The sequence below is a fragment of the Topomyia yanbarensis genome, chromosome 3 (genome assembly GCF_030247195.1).
Source record: "Topomyia yanbarensis strain Yona2022 chromosome 3, ASM3024719v1, whole genome shotgun sequence".
Classification (NCBI taxonomy): Eukaryota; Metazoa; Arthropoda; class Insecta; order Diptera; family Culicidae; genus Topomyia; species Topomyia yanbarensis.
In genome coordinates, this window is record NC_080672.1 from 289,561,486 (window position 1) to 289,584,161 (window position 22,676).

The window sequence follows — 22,676 nt, forward strand, 5'->3', positions numbered from 1 at the left end:
CCTTCGAGGTTTGATCCGTCAGTATGAAACAGCTTAGAGCAGTCGACTTCTCGGAATTTATTATAAAAAAATGTTTGGAACCACTTGTGGGTGTATATGGTCCACAGATCTCGACTTTCATGGATGTGTCGAAGAAAACAGAAGATTCAGAAGTATTTATGAAATGCACACGGTTGAGATTGTAAGAAGAAGGATTAATATTCTGCGCCATGTAGTCAAAGTATAGGGGCATGAAACGGGTCTGAGAATTGAGTTCAACAAACCATTCGAAATTTTCAATCGCCATCGGGTTCAAGATATCGCATCGAAACATCCGTATTCCATTACCGATAATATCGTTGTTTGATACAACCTAATAAGGTCTCCTGGGTTGGCACCCCACCATGCTCCGGTTATTGTACGTAGAAAGTTGATCCTTTGTTGGCATTTCAGTTTCAGATACCTAATGTGGCATCCCCAAGTACCTTTCGAGTCGAACCAGACTCCTAGATATTTTACTATGAAGACCTGAGCGAATGTTTGACCTATTAATAGTTGTGCTGGTTCACGCTTCCTATAAAATACAACTAGCTCAGTTTTCTCCATGGAGAATTCGATACCCAGCTTAATAGCCCAAGCAGACAAATTGTCCAAGGTATTCTGTAATGGTCCTTGCAGATCGACAGCTTTGGGTCCCGTTACAGAAGCCACGCTATCGTCTGCAAGTTGCCCTAACGTGCAGGAATTGACAAGACATTCATCATTGTCGTTGACATAGAAATTGTATAACAGAGGGCTTAGACATGAGCCCTGGGGAAGGCCCATCAAAAGCCCCCTTTATATCTAGGAACACTGATGCCATCTGCTCTTTGCTAGCATAGGCCATTTGAATTTCGGTTGAGAGCAACGCAAGACAATTGTTCGTTCCTTTGCGAAAGCCAAATTGTGTATCTGACAGTGAGCCATTTGCTTTAACTAAATTGTCGAGGCGGGATAGGATCATTTTCTCGAACAATTTCCGGATACAGGGCAGCATTGCGATCGGTCGATACGAATTGTGGTCGGAGGCTGGTTTTCCTGGTTTTTGGATGGCGATGACCTGCACTTGTCTCCAATCGTGTGGGACAATGTTAGCCTCAAGAAACTTATTAAATAAGTTCAACAAGCGTCTCTTGGCAGAGTCTGGCAGATTCTTCAATAAGTTCAATTTGATTCTGTCTGGCCCTGTGGCTTTATTGTTACACGACAAGAGAGCAAGTGGCTTTAAAATGTCTCCGATTGTAAAAATGAAAGTTGAGGCTACCGATTCTTTACACACAGGCAGGAAAGACAAAAGCATTACATATGTGTTCAAATTCGATATCAATAGCCCAATGTTTGTATTATGATTCTCCTTTTAATTTGAAGGTTTTAGTATATTTGAAAATAACAAATAAATATTCAGCAGACGAATTCAACGTACTGCGTACGGAATTAATGAAACGAAATGTTACCACAAGATGCACCTCTTCTGCCTCCATGTAATTATAACATTAATTATTCTACTGTGAAATGGTCTACTGACTCACAAATGATGTTTGAACAATGTATCATGTTTGAAATATATTAGGTCATTAAATTAGAGTCATATATTTATCTTATCTTCTCTAACTGATGCAGACGTTCGTGACCAAACGTGGAGATATTACTTAGAACTTATAAAGAGGATGAGCATCAAACATACACATTACGACTTGTTTGATCATGTGGATGAGATACGTGAAAATTTTTACAGATTGAAGTTTTCTTCGTAAAGTTAAAACAATAAAATGGTTTTCATAATAACCTCGATACGGTAAGATAACTGGCTGTGGTCCACTAGGAGGTTGATAACTCTATTATCTTTCTCCGGACAAAACCAGCCTAGAGGCCGCGTGGCATCCGGCGGGTTTGAGGTATGTCAGTTATGGAAATAACTGTCAAATTCATTCGCAAAGGTGACCGCGTCACTTATGAGGAGGCAAAGAGCTTTAGACCGATCAGTCGGACCTCCTTGGTAGATCCTTCTCAAATCAGTGGAACGTTTAATCGACCACTACATTCGGGATGGTAGCTTGGGCGAGCACCCGCTGCATGCAATGCAACATGCATATCAGCGGGGGAAGTCTACTACCACCCTGTTACACAATGTTGTCTACAACATCGAAAAAGATTTTTCACAAAAGCAATCAAGTTTAGGAGTTTTTCTCGATATTGAAGGTGCTTTTGACAACGTGTCTTTCGAATTCATTTTGGAAGCAGCACGAGATCATGGAGTACCTTCATATATCATGAACTGGATACACGCAATGCTTAGCAACCGACATCTGTGCTCATCGTTAAGACAAGTAGAGATGATGAAACTGAGTGTCTGCGGATGTCCTCAAGGTGGTGTGCTGTCACCACTTCTATGGAACCTTGTAGCCGATAGCTTGTTGAGAAAACTAAATGAGCTTGGGTTTCCGACGTATGGTTTCGCCGATGATTATATAATGATCACCGGTATTTGCATTAACACACTTTTTGATTTGATGCAACAAGCCTTATGTGTTGTTGAGCGGTGGTGTCTTCATGTTGGACTATCAGTTAATCCAAATAAAACCTCAATGGTGCTTTTCACGCAACGAAGGATTACAACCGGAGCTCGTCCATTGCAGTTTTTTGACTCTGAAATTATTGTCGAAGATCAAGTTAAGTACGTTGGGGTAATTCTCGACTCAAAACTTAATTGGACAGCTCACATCGATTTCAGGATCAAGAAAGCTTGCATGGCCTTTGGCCAATGTAGACGGGCTTTCGGCAAATCTTGGGGACTCAAACCCAAGTACATTCAGTGGATCTACACAACAATTGTTAGACCAATACTGGCATACGGGTGCCTTGTTTGCTGGCGGAAGGGAGAAGTCATGACAATCCAATCAAAGTTAAACCATCTTCAGAGGATGGTCTTGATGGCGATGACTGATGCGTTCTCGACAACACCTACTGCTGCTCTTGAGGCACTCTTGAACATAAAACCACTACATGTGTTTCTGAAACAAGAAGCACTTTCTTGTGCATACCGTCTTAAGGTTACTGGGCTCTGGAACAGTAACCCAATAGATCGTGTAACTAGCCACACAAGACTGTGGCCCCAAATGGTTACTTGGGATGAATATACACTTGCTCCCAGTGACCTTACACTCACATGTAGTTTTCCTTCTAAAACTTTCAATGTGAGAATTCCTCTTCGTGAGGAATGGCTGTCTGGCTGGATGGAGCGACAACTTGAAGAATACGTAGTTTGTTACACGGACGGTTCTTTGTTGGAGGGCCGAGCCGGTGCTGGTGTCTATTGTCATGAGAACCAATCTCATTCGCTTGGTAGATACTGTACCGTATTCCAAGCAGAAATCTTTGCGATTCTGTGTGGCGTACAATCCGCACTTCAACAGGGAATTTGCGGTAAAAGAATCTATTTTTGCTCTGACAGTCAGGCTGCCCTGAAAGCACTTAGTTCGGCAGATTCGAGATCGAAATTAGTAATCGCATGTCGAACTCAAATCGAAGAACTTAGCATTTCAAATGCTATCTACCTTCTATGGGTACCCGGTCATTCCGGTATTACTGGAAATGAATGGGCGGGCGAATTGGCTAGAGCTGGCGCTGCGACTGATTTCGTTGGTCCAGAACCAGTTCTACCACTGTCAATAAGTTGGATAAAGCACAAGATTCGCTCTTGGGCTGCATTCGAACATGCCAACCATTGGCGTAGCTTGCAAACTTGCGTTCAAACAAAGGCTTTTCTGCCGGATGTGAGTCCGAAAATGTCAAGAAATTTGTTGCATTTTTCCAAGCACAACTGCAGTATTCTGGTCAGGGCACTGACTGGACATTGCAAACTCAATTATCACATGGCTACTATTCAGCGCGCCGAGTATTATTCATGTGATCTTTGTGAATCCGATTACGGAACATCATATCATTTGATATGCAATTGCCCTGTATTAATGCAATTGCGCATCCGGTTTATTGGTTCTCCATACATAGATGAACCTATGTACAGAGAGCTGAAATTTAAGGATATGCTTTTGTTCCTAATCCAGTGTGGTAAAGAGCTATAGTTTTTTAGCCGTATTTGAATGACAATATCTCTTCGGGGGTGTTGCCGTTCTGTTATCTCAATATCCCCTCGGGGGTGTTGATATATCCGCTCACTGTTTGAGTAGAGGTTCTAAATCCCTCCAGGGGATGGAAGTTTTATTCCTGCTGTTGTAGCACCTGCAGATCGTTCAGCATCACTCCGGGGGTGCAGAATGCTCTGTTTTAATTGTTCTGTGTCGTTGTTTTCCTTACCCCTAACCTTGCTACTTCCCCAATCCTTCCCATCAGGAAAATGATGAAAAGACGAGGCATAAATCTCCGATCAACATGGGGAACGTGCCATTTGAGCCAGACGCTACTGATTCCTGACGGTAAGATAAACTAATACAGTGTTTTTGGTACGCTCCCTTTTTAGCACACTCCGATTTTGGCAACAAATGGGTTCCGTTTTTGGCAGCATTCTTGTTGTACATAATAAGTTTTTTAAAAATGAGCAATAAAGATTTTTAGTATCAATTAAAATCACATATGATTTTATTTCCGAACATAGGAGTCATATTAACCCTCAAAGGCACAAATCTTTTTTTTTCTAATTATGTGAAAATTTTGTCATAGTTTGAATACATTACTGTGATAATTTTGAGATGTTTTTCACAGCGTTGTTTTAAAAGCAGTGTTATGCATTTAAGGGTTAACTATATTTTATACTATACGTGTTGTAATTAATGGTTACAATAAGTATAGCAATGTATGATTTATGTATAATATAACTGGTAACAGGGTAATTAGTGTCTGACGGAATAATTTTTTATAGTTAGACCCAGAGTCTGTGCATTTTAAGAGTCAAGTACAGAGAAAAGTGCTTCTCTGCATAATAGGACTAGTTCTAGAGAAAATTTTCAATAGAACACAGAATTTCAAAATTCTGCAAACGTCACTTTGTAGAGATTTTTTAGACAAGTACTGTGGCATATCTAACTCAGTTTACCTCAACATGGCGTTTGTCATAAGATAGCACAACTGAGACCAAATTTGTGGTCCTTGTGGTTAGGCTGCTCAAAGTATTGACTGTTTAGATGTGTGAAAATTACCTGCGCAATGCCCTGCAATATAATAACGCAAATGAATTGAAGTAAGATTGCTGAATAAACAAGGTTATCTATAATGGTTAATTCGCTATAATTTTTTTTGAAGATTTGAGTTAGGGTGGCTCTTGAAAATCGGGTTGCTTATATTGTCTTTTGATGTGTTAATTTCTCGCAAATTCATTGTTATAGAGATTTTTGAAACTTTCATTGGATCACATTTTTACCGTAGCACTGATGTTTCAATCAATTTTGTTAGAACAGCTGCAGGTGATTTTTACAACAAAAATGGTTTTCTTCAAACCTAAATATCTTATCTTAATCTTTCTAACAGATATCAATAACTTGGAATTTGAATGACCAAGTGATTAAAAACATTTTCAACTATTAATGTTTTTGATATCTTTGAATTCAAATTGCAAATTTGGGTACAAATTTTACCTTTAGGATAGCTTTGATGCTGTGCCTCCAGAATTATATGGTATGATGGGTACAACTTGATCCCACTTTGTTGACTCGACAACCGAATGTTCAATATATCAGTAATATTGTGCCTTTGAAAAATCGTTTCTACAAATGAATGCCAATGCTTCGTCCGCTGAATATTCCTCAACGTAGCTGGAACTGATACTAGTAACTAACACGTTTCAATTCAGTCGGTCGTGCCGGATTCACTGATAGGACTTCTATGATATGCCCTGCGGTTCGATGTCCAGAAGATGTTGCACTTTTTGCAGCTGCAAACATCACCTCGTCTCTTGGTATTGCTCCAGAGAGTGCTTCAATTTTTCTCAGTTTTGTCCTTCTGCTAGAGTCAGCGAATACCTTCGTCGGTCGGCCTTGTCCAGTATTACTGCAAGCTTTTTCCAATTGCATTGAACCTCGTAGCCAAGTAGTATTTTTGTGGAAAAAACGATCGCGATTTCGGCAGGTCTTAGCCCATAAAGTGGAAAATCGTAATCGTAAACAGATGCACTTTCTTTTGGAGTTCGCTTTCGTCAATATCTTCATACTTGAACTTATCTCGAATAAAGGCCACTACGTACTCTTCCTTGCGGTGCCTTATTAGAAGTTCGGCGAGTTCTCTATGACCGATAGCCAATACTGTGAAATAGGTAGGTACAATATACCACAATTAGTGGAAAAATGGAAAAGAATAACAATTAAGTAACCTTCATCCATTCCTGCTTCTGTGGGATTTGAACAGAACTGCAAACGTACAACGTGTTTCAACGCTACACAACAATTTGACATTCCAATAAAACTTGTATGTTGCTATGAAACCATTCATTTGCATGCTACATCGGAAACAACAACTGAGCGGGCCCTTCGACACACTCCGGCAGCGTTATTTGAGGTTTTGTTTATGTATCTGATCTTATTTTAAAAATAGTTGCTAGGTTACACTGACCGTTTTACTTTTAATGCTACTAACAGTAATAAAGGGCGAACACGAAATTATTGCGACACCGAAAATGTCATGCCAATTTTCTTATAATGTTTAAAATCAAACCAAAATTTGAGGGTAGTTTTATACATATATTTACTTCAAAAATCAAAAGAAAAGTTAATCGATAGAGCCTTGAGTGTAAAATTGAACGCATTTTCGCTTGATGCCCTCCATTAAAGTCTTTACAGTGTCATCCGGTACCAGTTTCTCAGTTTTTTCCATTTTCTTAACATGTCCTTCTCGTCTTTGACTGTCTTCTTGCTCTTCCGAAGTTCCCGCTTCATCATTGCCCAGTACTGCTCCACCGGGCGCAGCTCCGGACAGTTTGGCGGATTCATGTCCTTTGGAACAAAATGGACAGAATTGGCCTCATACCACTCCAGGGCACTTTTAGAATAGTGGCATGATGCCAAATCTGGCCAAAATAGCGGAGCTTCGTCGTGCTGCTGCAAGAATGGCAAAAGGCGCTTCTCGAGGACCTCAGATTTGGAGATCTCGCCATTTACTCTTCGGTTCGGTTCACTCCTCAGTCCGCAAGAACAGATGGCCTGCCAAATGAGATTTCCCTCCGTCTTTTTGTTCTCCGGTCCCGGTTTTCTTCCAGCTTCTTTACTGTGGTGCAACGTCAACCGCTTCTGGAACCGCTTCAACACTCTGGAGACGGTTGAATGGTGAATGTTCAACATTTTTCCCAACTGCCGGTGCGACAGGTCAGGAAATTCCAGGTGTTTGGAAAGAATTTGTTCTCTCGACTCGCGTTGGTTCACCTCCATTTTCGTTGAATCGAAAAACACGACTTCGAGTTTAACAGCATGTAAACATCACACATCAATGAGAAAGTGTGCAAAATTTGGTTGATTTTACCCAATGGTAAAAAAGTTATGCCCTGTTGAATGTGTCGCAATAATTTCGTGTTCGCCCTTTAATATTCATAATATTCAAACTAAAATAAAATGAGGTAAACAAAAATGACCTCTGAGATTTTTTCTTAACATATACTATCAATTATGGTCTTTCGAATGCAAAAAGAAGAAATCAATTTCACTTGCTCCATTTTGAGATATCAACATTAGAAAAGGTTGTGTTTTTTTGCTAAAAATGCTTATAACTTTTGAATTAAATGAGCTATCTCAAATCTGTCTTCATAAATTATATTTGTCTTGAAAAGCTCTAAAAGTTTTGTGAAGACGCTATTGAAGGAAAAAAAATCATTTAAAAAGTTATGGTGAAATAACTGATTTTTTTAAGCATACCCTATCACACAACATTTCAATAGCTGTAAAATTAAAACAATTAAAGTTACAAATATGACGTTCTCAGCAAAGTTTGCTGTCAATCCTAATTCGGACCATTGTGCACTGCAGTGTGCAGTGGTCGCAATGATACCAAAACGTGCGTTTAATTAATGGTGGTTTGATAGGAGTTGATTTTAGCGATTTGGTGAGTTAGAAATACTGTTTCAGAATGAAGCCCGCTTCTTTTGATGTATACTGAATTGTGATTAATCCACCTAAAAGTGAGATAGAAAATTTATTTATTTAAAGACGTCAACTATTTTTATTTCAAAATTTAAGAGTTATTAAATATGTGGATGACATTTCGATTCTATGAGAAAGACAGTGAAAAGTGTCCACTACCAGGGGGCTCTCTATGCGAGCCTTTTGGTGTGGGGTGAGAGGCGGGCTTTTATAAAAAAGTACCACAAGAAAAAACAACGGGCATCCGCCGGCTTTAATATAAAAAAATACTCTCCGGCAATGTATGTTTTGCATTTTGTAACAAAATATGTACAACTTTTTCAGCATAACTTTGCTTAGCGATTGTTTCTATACATATGACGAATATTCTAAAAAATCATTGGAAATGTCAAAGTACACATATGAATCCAAATCTCTCAGCTCTGTAATCTCCAATTTACGAATTATTCATAAATTAATACAACAACAAAAGTGCTCATTAGTTTGAGCAGTATCTGCTATCTCTATTCAGCGCATTAGCACTGAAAACATTAGCTCAAATGGTAGGATGAATAAGAACACGTTGTACTCGACTTTTCGCTTCGCTTATTTAAGGGGTTACATACTTTTTTGTGCGAAAAATATCAAGAAAGCTTGAATTTACGCGAAGGCATACAGCAATGATTTCAGTACATTAAACTTATAGTATCATACCGACTTGAACTTTCTTTCGAACCGGTCACAAATCTTGATAGCTCCTGGTTTACCTAGAGTTTTTCAACAGCAACAGTCTTTCTCAAGGCTATCTATATTTTTTCGACAATTAGTCTTTTTCAACACTACCTACTTTTTCTACTCAATCAGTCTGTTTCAAGACTAAAACATTTTTCAAGAACAATTCAGCCTAAAGAAATATTTTATTTTTTCAACACGCCTGGGTCCTCCCAGAAAGGCCGTGTGCCAAAAATTAAAGCTAAACGGAAAAGGGTAACTTCTCCACCCGAAAATTCAATTGACTGCAGCAACTCATTCGATGTTTTATCCGAATGTGAAGCTGATGAAATTTCCTCGCATTGCGCATAATGCCAATGAGAAGAAAACGCAATCACCTCCGCCTATAACAGTGATGATCTCCGACTTTAAAACCTTTCGAACTGAGCTTTCGACGTTCCTTCCGGACGTGAAAGTCTATTTTCAGATTGGCCGAAGACGAGAATGTCGAGTTACAGCGGAGGAATTGATTGGCCACAAACGACTACTCCAGTATCTTACGGAGAAGTTATATAAATTTTATTCATATGATTTCAAGACAAATAGACCATTCAAGGCTGTCTTGAAAGAGCTACCACAAGGTCAAAGTTTGGTTGAAATATCCAACGAATTGAAAAATTTACTTGGCTTTTCTCGATAACACGCCAGTACGCTCTGGCATTTTCCAGGAGCTTTATTTAATTCATTTTAACCGTAATGAGGTTAATAATTTGAAAGTATTTGAAAAAGCACGTTTTATGTTCCACGTGTGAGTAAAGTGGGAACATTATAGACGACATGGGAGCAGAATTCAAAATCTGACCCAGTGTCGTAGATGCCAAGGCTTTGGGCACGGCACAAAAAATTGTCATTTGGATTCCAAATGTATGATCTGTGGTGATAAATCGCACACTAAAGATACTTGTCCGGTAAAACAAACCACAGAAAGTTTCAAATGCGCTAATTGCAGCGAAAATCATAAATATAATTTCTGGGGTTGTCCAGTTCGAGAAAAAATTATAAATTCTCGTTCTAGACAACAAAAACAACAAATAAAAAATGTACCTACTTCTTAAGGTACACTTCAAGAAAACACGTCCAAGTGTTAATCCGATTCAAAATAGATTAACAATTTCTTCTACCTCCGTCACACCATCCTACAATGGTGTGTCATCTTATGCCTCGGTGGCAGGTAACAAGGCCAAAATAACGGCTACAGTTACCACGCCCACAAACTCGTTTGCACCCAACGCTTCCTTTAGTCCAATGGATCTAGGTAGCGTAACGAATGGAAAATCAAAATACCTGCAGGACTCTATGTTACCCATGATGATTGCCATGTTAAATTCTACCTTCATGTTTGAAGCTTTTCAAGCGGGTTGGGAATTTGCCAACAAAATTGTAATGAAATTAAAGTTTAACAATGACTTTAAATAATCATTTAAATTTATTAAATTGGAATGCTCGTTCATTAAAAACGTGCGAAGACGAATTTTTCAACTTCTTGAGGATACATAATGTGCATATATCCGTTGTGACCGAAACTTTTTTAAAACCAAATATTAAATTGAAGAGTAACTCTAATTTTGTTATTCATCGATTTGATCGAAGAGTGATCGAGAGTTTGGGTATCGAAGTTGAAACTGATCTTGGTATCATTTTTATTGCTGCAGCCTATTTGCCTTTTCAGTGCGCTGGCGAGCAAATTAATTTCTTGAAAGGAGACTTACAAAAACTTACAAGAAATCGGTCGAAATTCTTCATAATCGGTGATTTTAACGCCAAACACCGAGCCTGGAATAATGCTCAAAGCAATTCCAACGGTAAACTACTTTTTAATGATTGCTCTGTTGGTTATTATTCAATTTTGTTCCCGAATGGTCCTACGTGCTATTCGTCTGTAAGAAATCCATCAACAATTGATCTGGTTTTGACAGATCAATGTCACATTTGTAGCGAATTGATTACACATGCTGACTTTGATTATGATCATCTTCCAGTAACTTTTTCACTTTCTCAAGAAGCTGTTTCCAATCCCATTAGCTCAGTGTTCAATTATCACAAAGCGAATTGGGAAAGGTACAAAACTTATATTGAGAATAATTTTAATCATGACCTTGATTTACAAAATAAAGCTGACATTGATACGGCATTACAAAATTTAAGTATATCTATAGTTGATGCTAGAAATTTATCAGTACCAACACAGAAAAAACTTAATACTCCTATTATTGACGACGATCTTCAACTTCTGATTCGCTTGAAGAATGTTCGAAGACGTCAATATCAACGATCTACAAAAAGAAATTAAGCATAGATTCACACTCTTAAGAAATGAAAATTTCGCGAAAGAGGTTGAAGTCAAATTCTAAACCTTTCTGAAAACTTTTTAAGGTTCTTAAGAAACCTCAGAAACCAATTCCAGCTTTGAAGGAAGGTGACCACATACTTCTTACAAACGAAGAAAAAGCTTAAAAACTTGCTCAGCAGTTTGAAAGCGTCCATAATTTTAATCTCAACTTTGTGAGTCCTATTGAAACCGAAGTCTTATAAATATAGGAAAACGTTTCAAATCAAGTATTGTCTCTAGACGATATTGTTGAAACAAACTATGATGAGATCAAATCCATCATGAAAAAGTTAAAAAATATGAAAGATCCAAGTTATGATGGAATTTTCAACATTCTTCTTAAAAACCTTCCCGAAATCACCATGAGATACTTGGTCAAAATATTTAACAAATGTTTTGAATTAGCATACTTCCCTGAAAGATGGAAAAATGCCAAGATTATTCCTATTTTGAAGCCAGATAAAAACCCAGAAGAAGCATCTAGCTATCGACCAATTAGCTTACTGTCTTCTATTAGTAAATTATTTGAAAAAATCATCCTAACTAGAATGATGTCACATATCAATGAGAATTCTATTTTTCTTCCTGAGCAGTTTGGATTTCGTATTGGACATTCGAGTAACTAACATGATAAAGGCAAATATCTCAGAGGGCTATTCCACTGAAGTTGCTCTTCTAGACATCGAAAAAGCTTTCGACAGTGTTTGGCACAAAGGTTTAATTGCCAAAATGTGGGATTTCAATTTTCCAATTTACATAATAAAGATAATTAAAAATTATCTTACTAACCGTACCCTACAGGTTTCTTATCAGAATTGTAAATCTAATAAGCTGCCCGTCAGAGCAGGTGTCCCTCAAGGATCAAGCGTCGCACCAATACTATATAATATTTTTACCTCTGATCTTCCAAATCTACCTACAGGCTGTAAAAAGTCACTTTTCTGTGATGATTCTAGCATCTCAGCCACTGGTAGGAGTCTTCGTATTATCTGCAGTCGACTGCAACGAAGCTTAAATATTTTCAATGATTACCTGAAAAAATGGAAAATTTCCACTAATGCGGCAAAAACACAATTGATTGTGTTTCCGCATAAGCCAAGAGCTTCTTCTCTTAAACCAAATAATAACCATAAAATTAAATTTAATGGTTTGAATTTAACGTGGTCAGATCAAGTTAAATACTTGGGTTTGATTTACGATAAAAAATTCACTGGTTAAGCACAAATCAGTTGCACAGACTCGCAAACATAGAAACATTAGAAATTATGACGAACAGTATTATAAGCAACTTCCGACAAAAATAGTTGCAATCTTCAATTGCAACGATTAGCTCTCTTTATAGTTTATAAGTTAGTTTATAAGATTTGTTTAACTCCTTATTCAGAAGACAAGTAGGTTTAAAACATCCAACTGAAAAAAATACTTAACTGCGAAAGCATATTATAACTTAATAATAATTAACTGAATCATGTAAACAATAGGGATGAAGAGTCACCCCTTGTGGCTGAACACCCAATATACTAAATTAGAAATGTAATGCAAACAAAACAATATAATCAAATAGAAAATAATAAAAAAAAACTTATAGTATTTTGGCAGTGCATTTTTCAGTCAATCCAGCACTAGTTTAGCCCGTTAACTAAGTTAGTGTTGGACTCTGATGAGACGAAGTCGAAATGCAAATGCCATAACTAATTTCTTTTTTCATGTTAGAAGAATTTCTAACCTTATGTGCGAGGTTTAGGAGTCGAATCCAGGTGAGCTGCGCACAAGGCAATCGACTTACCAACTACGCTTAGCCCGTAATAACTTTTTCGAAAAGAAGCTGAAGACATTAAGCCTCGAACTAAATTTGTTCGAAGAATATGTACTTTATAATCATTTTGAGGTTTATGTTCTAATATTCTTCAAAGATACTAAACATGCAAAGCAGACAGTTTCGAAATAGTGTTATCTTGACCGTTTTAGACCATTAATTTAACTTTTCTTCACTATGAAAGATCACAACTCTGAAACGAGTTCTCGTATTCAAAATTTTATTAGACCATTCAATTCAACACTCAGATATACACCATTAATAACCCATTAGCTTGAGATATTTTGAAATTTTTATTATTTCCAATCCTGCCTAGAGGTTATTTATATAATTGATAATACAACAAAAATCAAATACTCATAAGAAGCGATCTCGAACTGAAAGACAGACGGAAAACGTAATTTTTCATCACGTTTCTTCTACTTTTCAAAATTTACTTTTTTTACACGTAACAAATTGACAACTACGGGACCTCGGCTAAGAGATCAGTTACAAGATCCAATTCCCACAATTTACCAAAATTCCTAACGATGCCAAAAATAGTAGGTTCTCAATGTAGTGAATGTACTTCCAAAATTATAATTGTACAATATTGAATTAAATTAATCAGTATCGAGTATTTTTTCGCAATCCAATGAATTTTGGTTGGGGGGGGGGGGTATATGGGTCATTCCACGCGAAGTGTCTTGATACGTCCAATAATCGACCTTCATGGATTTGAACCAAATTTGGAGGAATTGTTCATCTATGGCCAATGTATGAAACCCAAATTTTGATTTCTTTTGATTTTATCTCCGGTTCTATTTATTCTAGAATCAAACCGCAAGATGGCTTTTGAAGAAAATTGTTCAAGGAATCTAGAAAAAAAATTAACTTTTGGCGGCAGTGCTGCCAACTATGGGATTGTTCATCTATGGCCAATATATAAAACACAATTTTTTGTGTCAATCGAATCACTCCTCGGGCCATGGGAGCACCCCCTGTTTTGACAAATTGCCATAACATTTCTCGATAAACATATGAATACGGCTTAAAAGCCAACTGTCAAAATTCTCTTTGAAAGGAAATTCCGGACAAAACGTTACTCGTCAATCACAGATGTTGGTAGTAAACAAAAGAGAAAAGTTTTACTGCTGTGAACTGTGTTCGACCAGTAACAGTTTGCCCGGAATTTCCTTTCAAAGAGAATTTTGACAGTTGGCTTTTAAGCCGTAATCATATGTTTATCGAGATTTGATTTCTTTTGATTTTATCTCCGGTTCTATTTACGCTAGAATCAAACCGCAAGATGGCTTTTGAAGAAAATTGTTCAAGGAATCTAGAGCAAAATTTAACCTTTGGCGGCAGTGCTGCCAACTATGCGATTTTTTTGGTTAAATATTAACAATAAATTTTTCTCTCGATACATACGGTAAGGCGGGGCAAATCTGACCGTTGGGTAAACCCAATCCCCTCTGTTATCGAAAATCGGAAGCACTACGCGAACTAAGTGTTGTCGTGTAGAGCATCGAAAATAATCATAATGATGGTATGACAGCATTTTATCACTCTGCATTGAGATGCTCAAACGACAATAAGTGTAGTTTTACAACTGTTGATTTAATTTTTATGCATCATTGACCCTCCGGAAGTCCCGCAAATGGCTCGCTGAACGAGCACCCGCTGGTGCCCTAAGACGATTTCGCTAGTTTTTCAAAGCAGCGTGCACTCAGTGCACTAGCGCGACTGCCGGAAGGTTGACTACAGGATATTTCTGATTGTCATTGATTTATCATTGAACATAAAAAAAATCTGCAGATTAACATGACCAAAAACCCTCATCTTCCAATATTACTGCGATAGCTCAATTGGATAAAGCGTCAGTCCGCTTAGTGTCGACGAAGCTTTCTTCAGGATGAGGTGTAAGAAAATAAAACTTCATCAATCGATAGAATTGATATGTGAAAGGAAAGAGATTTTTTTCTCTACCTAATGTTTTATGCATCGCTAACTCTAAAATATACATGTCACCATAATCTGTATGGTTCTGGAAAGGAATGTTTTCAAAATGTATATGGAAAAGAACATATTTTGGTATGGTGACTGTGCTTAACAACCCGTAGTTTGTATGGTCGAGTATGAAAAATTATAATCCTTATGTTCGATATTATACCAGACAGTAGAATAACCATTCTACTGTTGAACGAACGTATTGGAAATGGTTTTTAAATGTTTGATAAAATGGTTGGCATATGGTACACAATTATACGGGTACTGATCCTTTATTACCCACACGCTAGAGCCATTAGAATGATTTTAATTCATTCTAAGTCGGGGGCCCCCAGAACCGAGTGGCCTCCGGCCCAGGCCCTGTGTACCCATGCGTACTACCAGCACTGAGAACTGACATACAAGTAAAGTTTTCAATTTGTGTAAGAAATAAAACTGTCGCTTTCAAATGACAACGGCAAGTAGCAACTTGCCACTGGCTGGCGCTACGATCAGCCAGCAACGGCTATACGGGCCTTGCATGCAAACTAGTATACAATGGAGATTCACGTATGCAAACTTGTATGCGATGGTGATTTTCAACGTATTTCCATTTAAATCGTTACACAGGTTTTTGTGAAAAGTTTGTTCGAGCTTATATGTCTGTTCTCTGTGCTACCAGGGAGAAGTAGCAATATAGCTTGAGCTAAACCGTAGCTGTTTGGGTATCAAACTACGTGAAATCCTATCCTAAGGCACTATTTGTCATTTCTGTCTGGTCCGAATGCCCCGTGAATTGGCCTCTATATTCACTACGAGTCAAAGACATGATAAGTTATCGTTTATGGAAAAGACTACACTATTAATTAGACTAAGAAACAGGCACGGTGCGAATTTCATACTGTAATGTGACAAAAATATGATCCTACGTTAAGACTGGATGACATGTAATAATTTTCATTTGGGTTGAAATATTTTGCTGCTGATGCTGACAGTATGTGATGGAAATTTACCATCTTGTGTGTAACCTGCTCGGTGTTGTTTGATTTTAGTGCACGGTTGTTGAAATGGGTTCATCCTTCTTCCATTTGTACCGTTACGGATTTTAGAATCGGCTCCGCTTGGCACATAGTTACTACACCTTACTCCACGCTGGGGCCTTCGACTATAATACATTTTACTGGTTCTCTGCTCTGCGATGGGGATATCTTATCAATTATCACATATTTGTTCATTTCACAAGTGTGTCTGCGTTTTGGTTTGTACCCTGGAGGAACAGGTGGAGTCGGTGGCTTCCGGGAGGGGCTGCAGCAGAAGCACCTCTATAGAGCGCTTCTAACCGAATCTAACAGCTCATTCAGTTCCAAAACGTGGAACGCACAAGTTGTACTTTTCCGTCGATCAGCCAGCGGATAGCTCAGTTGAACAGAAGCCGGCTTATGATCACCATTAGATCAGTTCAAGTGTTGGGGGTTGTGGTTTTTAGAGACAACTTTCGATTAGCGACAACGACTGTAGTGTGATCATGTGTTTGAATTATTTGGCCGAAAAAAAAATGAACCGACAGAACCAGCGAGCGAACGAGAGGTTTCGGTAAATATTCAAATGCAAACGGTGATGTACCTGTTCTACCAGACTATGTACACAGAGTACAACTACCACGTTGTTGAACCCATTCTTAAAGCGGAGTTTGTTTGACTAACGGATGGGTGACGGAAACACAGGAGGAAACGCATGACGGATGGTTCGGGAGAGCGGAAACCGTTTTTGTAGAGTGGGCGCTAGAGTGTCGCAGGTATTGCTCGGTGCAGAGATAAGCGCGTTGGACCCAATTGGTCTGTAGGGGGAGGAAGGGAGCTTGAAGTGCGATAAACATGTGATAACAATATGATAAAATTGAAAACGTCTCACCGCATGCGATAAAGTCGACCACGCCGGGCAAGTGCGCCAGTTCACGACTTGCCGCGGGCGTATGTGGTTGGGCGCGTGACCCTGTCCACCCCATTCTTATCAATGGTACCGCTCAAGTAGGGCCTGTTGCATTAAAAGGTAGGGCAGTGCTTTTCGAATATGAAAATAAAGAGAGCTATCCGTCGACAGTAGGGATATGATTCACTGTCATGGAATTGCTCTCTTTATGTACAATTCGATATTCAACACGTATTTTCGCTGCTCACGTGGTTGGCTGTGTCATCATCTGTTATATCACTAGAATGAATATCTTTTTAGTTCATTTCGCTAAAACAATGCTAAATCGGTATGTATATAATATGTGTTAATGAATTGCATGGATAAAAATATTTTTATTAGCAAATATGTTCTAATTCACTACAGTAAAGTATTTGAAAGTTTAGGCACTTGTAGACTGATTTGTTTCTGTTGCAACGCATACTTATTCTATCCAGTATGGCACTACGCGTAGTGTCATCATTTATCATTGCAAAATCACCATGATCATTAGCCCTCGTGGCTTCCCATATTGCCTCTGTTATCACATTTTCCTGCGAACATACGCTACCTACTACAGCTATCAATACTTGCATGGGAAAAAAGAGTTATATTAATACAGCTTCATTCGGTGGCCCTTGTGGCTTCTACATACAACTCAATCTATCATTTGTCGTGCAGCCCGGGCAAAAATAAAGATCTAAATGAGTGAACCAAATTACTAGCTTTTCAACCAACCAACACTGATCAACACCTAAAGCTTTGTGATGATACCATGTGGTAAATTTAAGTCAGGTGCACCACGACTCAAATTGGTTACAATATTATCACATACAAATTTAACCCAAAAATACCGATCTATTCAAAATTATCCAAGTCTAGTGCTTTGATGTACTCGTCGATCTTTTGTTTGAGTTTTCCATTTTCAACTAACTCGTCGGTGTTTAGTTCCACGTTGGTCATTGGCGATACTATCTTCTGTCGACTGAACCACTCTTGAATAGCGCTGCGTTCGTAGGTGAACCCATCTGATAACAATGACAGAGAAAATAATGTGTTTAAGCACCTGGCTCGCTCTTATAATTGAAAACAATGAAAATCCACAAAAACTTATCATATCACTGTCACAATGTGTATAGATTTTTAAAGTACACATCATACCACAAGATAATCTGTTATTTTAATATTATTTTTACCTGACCTTAAAAAGTTGGACAATTTAATAAAATGATCCAGTTTAATGTTAGGCATCATAAAAATTACGCAATCTTAAACATTATTCGACTGTCGTATAAAGCACGCATTCATGATTCATGATATGACTATGTATTAGGGTGGGCATGTCATTATTTTTCAAGCCGGAAAATGTTCGTTGATTTTTCTCGAATTTCAAACCTCAAACTAACTAAATTTGAAGCATCGTAAGAACCAGAAAATATGAGCCCCAATCAAGTATCAGTGGAAAATCCTTTGTTTGGTAGAACTTTCCTTCTATCTCCCAAACATGCGATTAATCTGAAACTTTTCAGAAAGAATAATTTTAGTTGAGGGTACATTTTGCATACGAGGTTTAATAGGGCAGCTTACCCAATAGTTGTGATAGTAGGTATAGTTGTAATAGCGATGAAAATCGGTTGTTTTTGATCATTTAAAAACTTTAAGGAAAGTATATCAATTTATAAACTTTGTATTGCTAGCATTACTTAGAATACTTCATGAATTTATGTAGTAATAGTGTAAAATGTCTGCAATAAAATGCTTTTTCTTTGCGGACCCTATAACGACGGTAGCGCGTTAACTATTTCGGTCAAGGGCCTATCCACAAAAAAAATCGATTTTAATATGAACATTGTACAACTCGTAATACATAATAACCTTATTTAATGAATATCAGTTTTGTTGGACAAATTTGGTTTGAAATGGCTTTGAGTTTGAAACTAATATAAAATTGAAACTAATTTGAAATTTCTCAATAAGTTAAAACATTAAAAAAGGGGGTCCGGACCGCCAAGACCCTCCCCTCCCCTTGGATCCGCCACTGATTTCGGTAGCAGGAGTAGTTCATTTTCTAAGTGTATAACTAAGTGAAAACAAAACCGACCAGGTATATTTTTACATAGGGGAAGCCGGTGCTTTTCGGACCTACCCAAGCAAATCGCTCTTTTAGGTGGATAGATGTGAAAAAAAATTACCGGTCTAAGGTCCTAATTTGTTTGTTTAAAACCTCATTTGTACCACTCCATGACAGCGCTATGCGACGATTTGCAAAACTGCAACAAACTGCAACTGCGAAATTGCGTTTTTCTAGCCTTTTACAATGTAGAGGTAAATCGGACCTTCTTACGGGGCAATTTCGACCGTTATTTTTTACAATAGAATTCAACGCTTTTTCTTAAAAAGGGTGATACTAGCAGTGACACCATTAAAAGAAAATCAATAGTGAATATTTCCAAACTTGGTTTTATTTCCTATTTAAAAACTATACTTTTTTGCGATTCATGATTCAGTGATCGAAACTCAAAGCTTCCTAAAGTATTTAAATTTATTAAATTAAATTTTGTTTTTGCTATATAAATCGACAAAATGATAGTAACGACCTTTCGGCGATTGTTTAGTTTTTCGATCCCACCTATCACCATTGAAGTATCGCCCTTACGTTTTTTTACAATAACTACCGTTTTACACCATCGATTTTTTCCAGGTTTTCACAATGGCGATCATTGTTACTACAGTTGGTATCAGATTGGTAATCGTAAAAAGCATGAAAAACAGTTTCGCCTCTAAACTGGTAGCAAAAAAAGAATCGCTCCGATTGTTGCATAGAGCGTGGAGGGCGAAACTCAAAATATACAAACAAAAATACAGTTTCGTTCAACAAGAACAAATTAAACAAAATTATACAACAGAAAAACAAAGATAAAAAGTACGAAACTAAACCACTTTAAATGTAAACCGACACAGAGATGTAAAATTGGCGAAAATAAATTATATTTAACTGTGAAAAATTAAATTGTGTAATTTAAGAAAGCAATCTCGTAGAATTCAAATTTTTCGGTCAATTTGTTACGTTCCGAAGGCTTTATTCGCATAGATTAAAAATGCCTATGTATACATTTGTAAGTATCGCCCTTTTCACAAAAAGCGTTGAATAATGTTTACCTATGATATATTTCTTAGAAAAAACTTCTTATAAAGGAAAAAAATAAATTGCATTACGAAAACTTAATCTGGTTAGTCACCGCTGTCGATTGGCTCATCATGTATTTTGTTTGCTGTGACGTATGCAATTGTGTGCGTAGCCGCAAGCCTTTGCGCGGTAGTTGTGAAATGTGGGATGCGAATAGCTCCCTAATGATGGGTGAAGCGAAAGCAATTATGTGAAAAAAATCCCCCAGACGCGAGATTTGAGCCCGCAACCTTCGAGACACGGTCCAATGCATTACTCTTATGCAGTGGTGCAAAATTTTTCAAATGCCAACTTTCAGCTCAATCAAACCCAACCATGATTCAAATTCAAAGCCTCCCTCAATTATTCACTTTCAAGTTGGTGAGATTTTCATAACGAAACCGTACGTCGTCATTTCAAATTGAAATCACCAACCAAAGTTGTCATCCGCTCTGTAGAGGCCAGTTTAGGTTAAATGTTGACATATTTTGCGTTTTCAAGCTTACACGAACAGTAAGAAGTACGTTCAGAGTAGTTTTGCTTGATAAACCTAGTCAATATTCCAGTACAGAGATATTCACAGGGACGATGAAATCAAAAATGAATGGAAAATGATTGAGCAGCTTGGCTGTTTGAATGGATGATGCAAATGAAAAACTGCGAATTGAACATAGTAAGGCATGATTTGAGATTTGTTCTTCCTTCAAGTTCATAACAACCTGGTGAAAAGTTGCAGCTCTGTTCTTATGCTATCTCTGGGATATGATGATGTCCCAGAAAAAACATGATTATCGCACTAGCGACGGTGATCGTACCCTGCCTGCAAAGCGAGATCACAAACACATATAATTGCTTTCGCTTCACTCATCATTCCGATCAATTTTTCTCGTTGGATACCATCAAAAAAGTATTAAATAAGGTACTAAAATCTGTGTTCAACACACAGATGTTAGTGCTTACTTCGTATGGGTTCTGAAAGCTAATGAATAAACCAACAGTGGTGTAAGAAATGTCTCATCTCACTGCACAGTGATCCAGAATGCAAGTATAGTAGGAATTTTAAGATTTTACTAAAACTAAACAACTTATTGTATTTTTGGAAAAACTCTCGTAGTTTATGAGCCCTTTCTTTTTGTTAAATTGATAGGGTGGTTCTAATTTTAACAAAATCAAAAAAATAACTTTTGAATCATTACAGATAGAGCCATACGATCTTCAGTGAAGTTGTAGAACGACAAATTTTAGAATAGTTAGCTGAAGACATGTAATGCTCCATCGGTCATACTTTACATTTTTCAACAAATTTAAAATCAAAGGTTAGGGTGTTTCTTAGAAAAACTGATTTATTCAAATAACTTTTGCGGTATTAATTTCAAACTGAAATATTCTTCAGTCAACTTTAAGATTGTTTTACGGCAAATAATTTGTTTCAAGGCACCACTTATCTAATTATTACCGTTGAAATGTTATTAGCACTTTTTCGCCAAAAATGGGGTTCTTTCAAATAATGGTGGGATAACATAGCTCTCACAAGGTTCCTATCTCATGCCTCCACGCGAGTCTAAATCAATTGATGACATTTGGTCCTTAGACCGTCGACGACTGGGTGCTATCAGCCTTCTGCCGATAGTAGCAGAATGTGAGGGTGCAAACAGATATAGTCGAGAAAACACTACCGTCAAAGTGAACAGTTGATCGGAAATCAACCTCAATAAGACTTTAATCTGATTACTATCCTGACTACTATCGATTATCACGGGTCAATACGTAAATTCGCCGTGGCTGTTTTTATGAATCTAATTTCAAGTTCCGCTATTGCTAACAAACCCGTGAACCAGGTTTACAATCATTTGTATTTCCCTTCAATGTTCGTTGTAATTTCGCTCATATACGTGTATTTCACAAACAATCCGATATGGTAAATAGGAAATCCTTTCCTTGATTTATAACATTTCGCGCTATCATAACTCTTTGTCTGTATAACGTGTTATCATTCGGTAGGTTTCAACACAATAAATATATCGTAATAATAGCGCAATTTGTCTAAATACTCCCAGGGTCGGGTGTGTGGAGTTCAAATTGCTTTTGTTTAGAAAACATAAGATACTCTCGGTAGCCGGCTACCCAGAGTTTAAATAGAATAAAGAAACTAAGCAGGATATTTTCTCTTTCGAGTGATCGTGTATTCGACGAATAACTAAACAACTACCTAATAAACTAAGCTTCACAGATCGCATCGCTTGCTTGGAGCGAATCTTAGACCTTATACCCACAGAGAACAGACGTCCATCTTCAGCAATCAACTTGTGTAAAATATTTAACGGTTTTGAAGGTAGTTGGGATATCCAAACCAGGTGCGCTAATGTCGTCATGTTTTTTGTGGCTGAGTTCGACAGAATTGACAGCGGTTATTCCTCTACCCAGTCAAGCTAGTCCGGAACCGGTTCGGACTTTCAGCATGAATTCCAGCTCAAATGCATCAACCGTTAGAGTCAGAATCGGTTGTTTTCTTTGAGCAAGATTCCATACTGAATCCATTCTGGATTTCGAACCGGTTCCGGAATGGATTTGACGGATAGTTGGGATAGGTTGGTGTGGCGGCGCTAG

General features: G+C 37.7%; 1 protein-coding gene across 3 annotated transcripts in view; it reads right to left on the reverse strand.

Moving 5' to 3' along the window:
* LOC131687848 (uncharacterized) overlaps positions 1-22,676 on the reverse strand; it is a 67,721-nt gene that overhangs the window by 3,880 nt on the left and 41,165 nt on the right. The window contains exons 8-9 of one of the 3 annotated variants that reach the window (XR_009305219.1): positions 17,559-17,931; positions 17,219-17,492 (exon numbers count right to left, since the gene is read on the reverse strand). The exons of 1 other annotated variant lie outside the window; for it this stretch is intronic. Coding sequence is in view for 1 of the 2 variants with exons in the window: in XM_058971936.1 (XP_058827919.1) it covers positions 17,762-17,931 (170 nt within the window). In the remaining variant the exon portion in view is untranslated. Of the gene's footprint in view, positions 1-17,218; positions 17,932-22,676 lie in introns of those variants that run through there. One more of the 3 variants, XM_058971936.1, reaches the window with a different exon arrangement.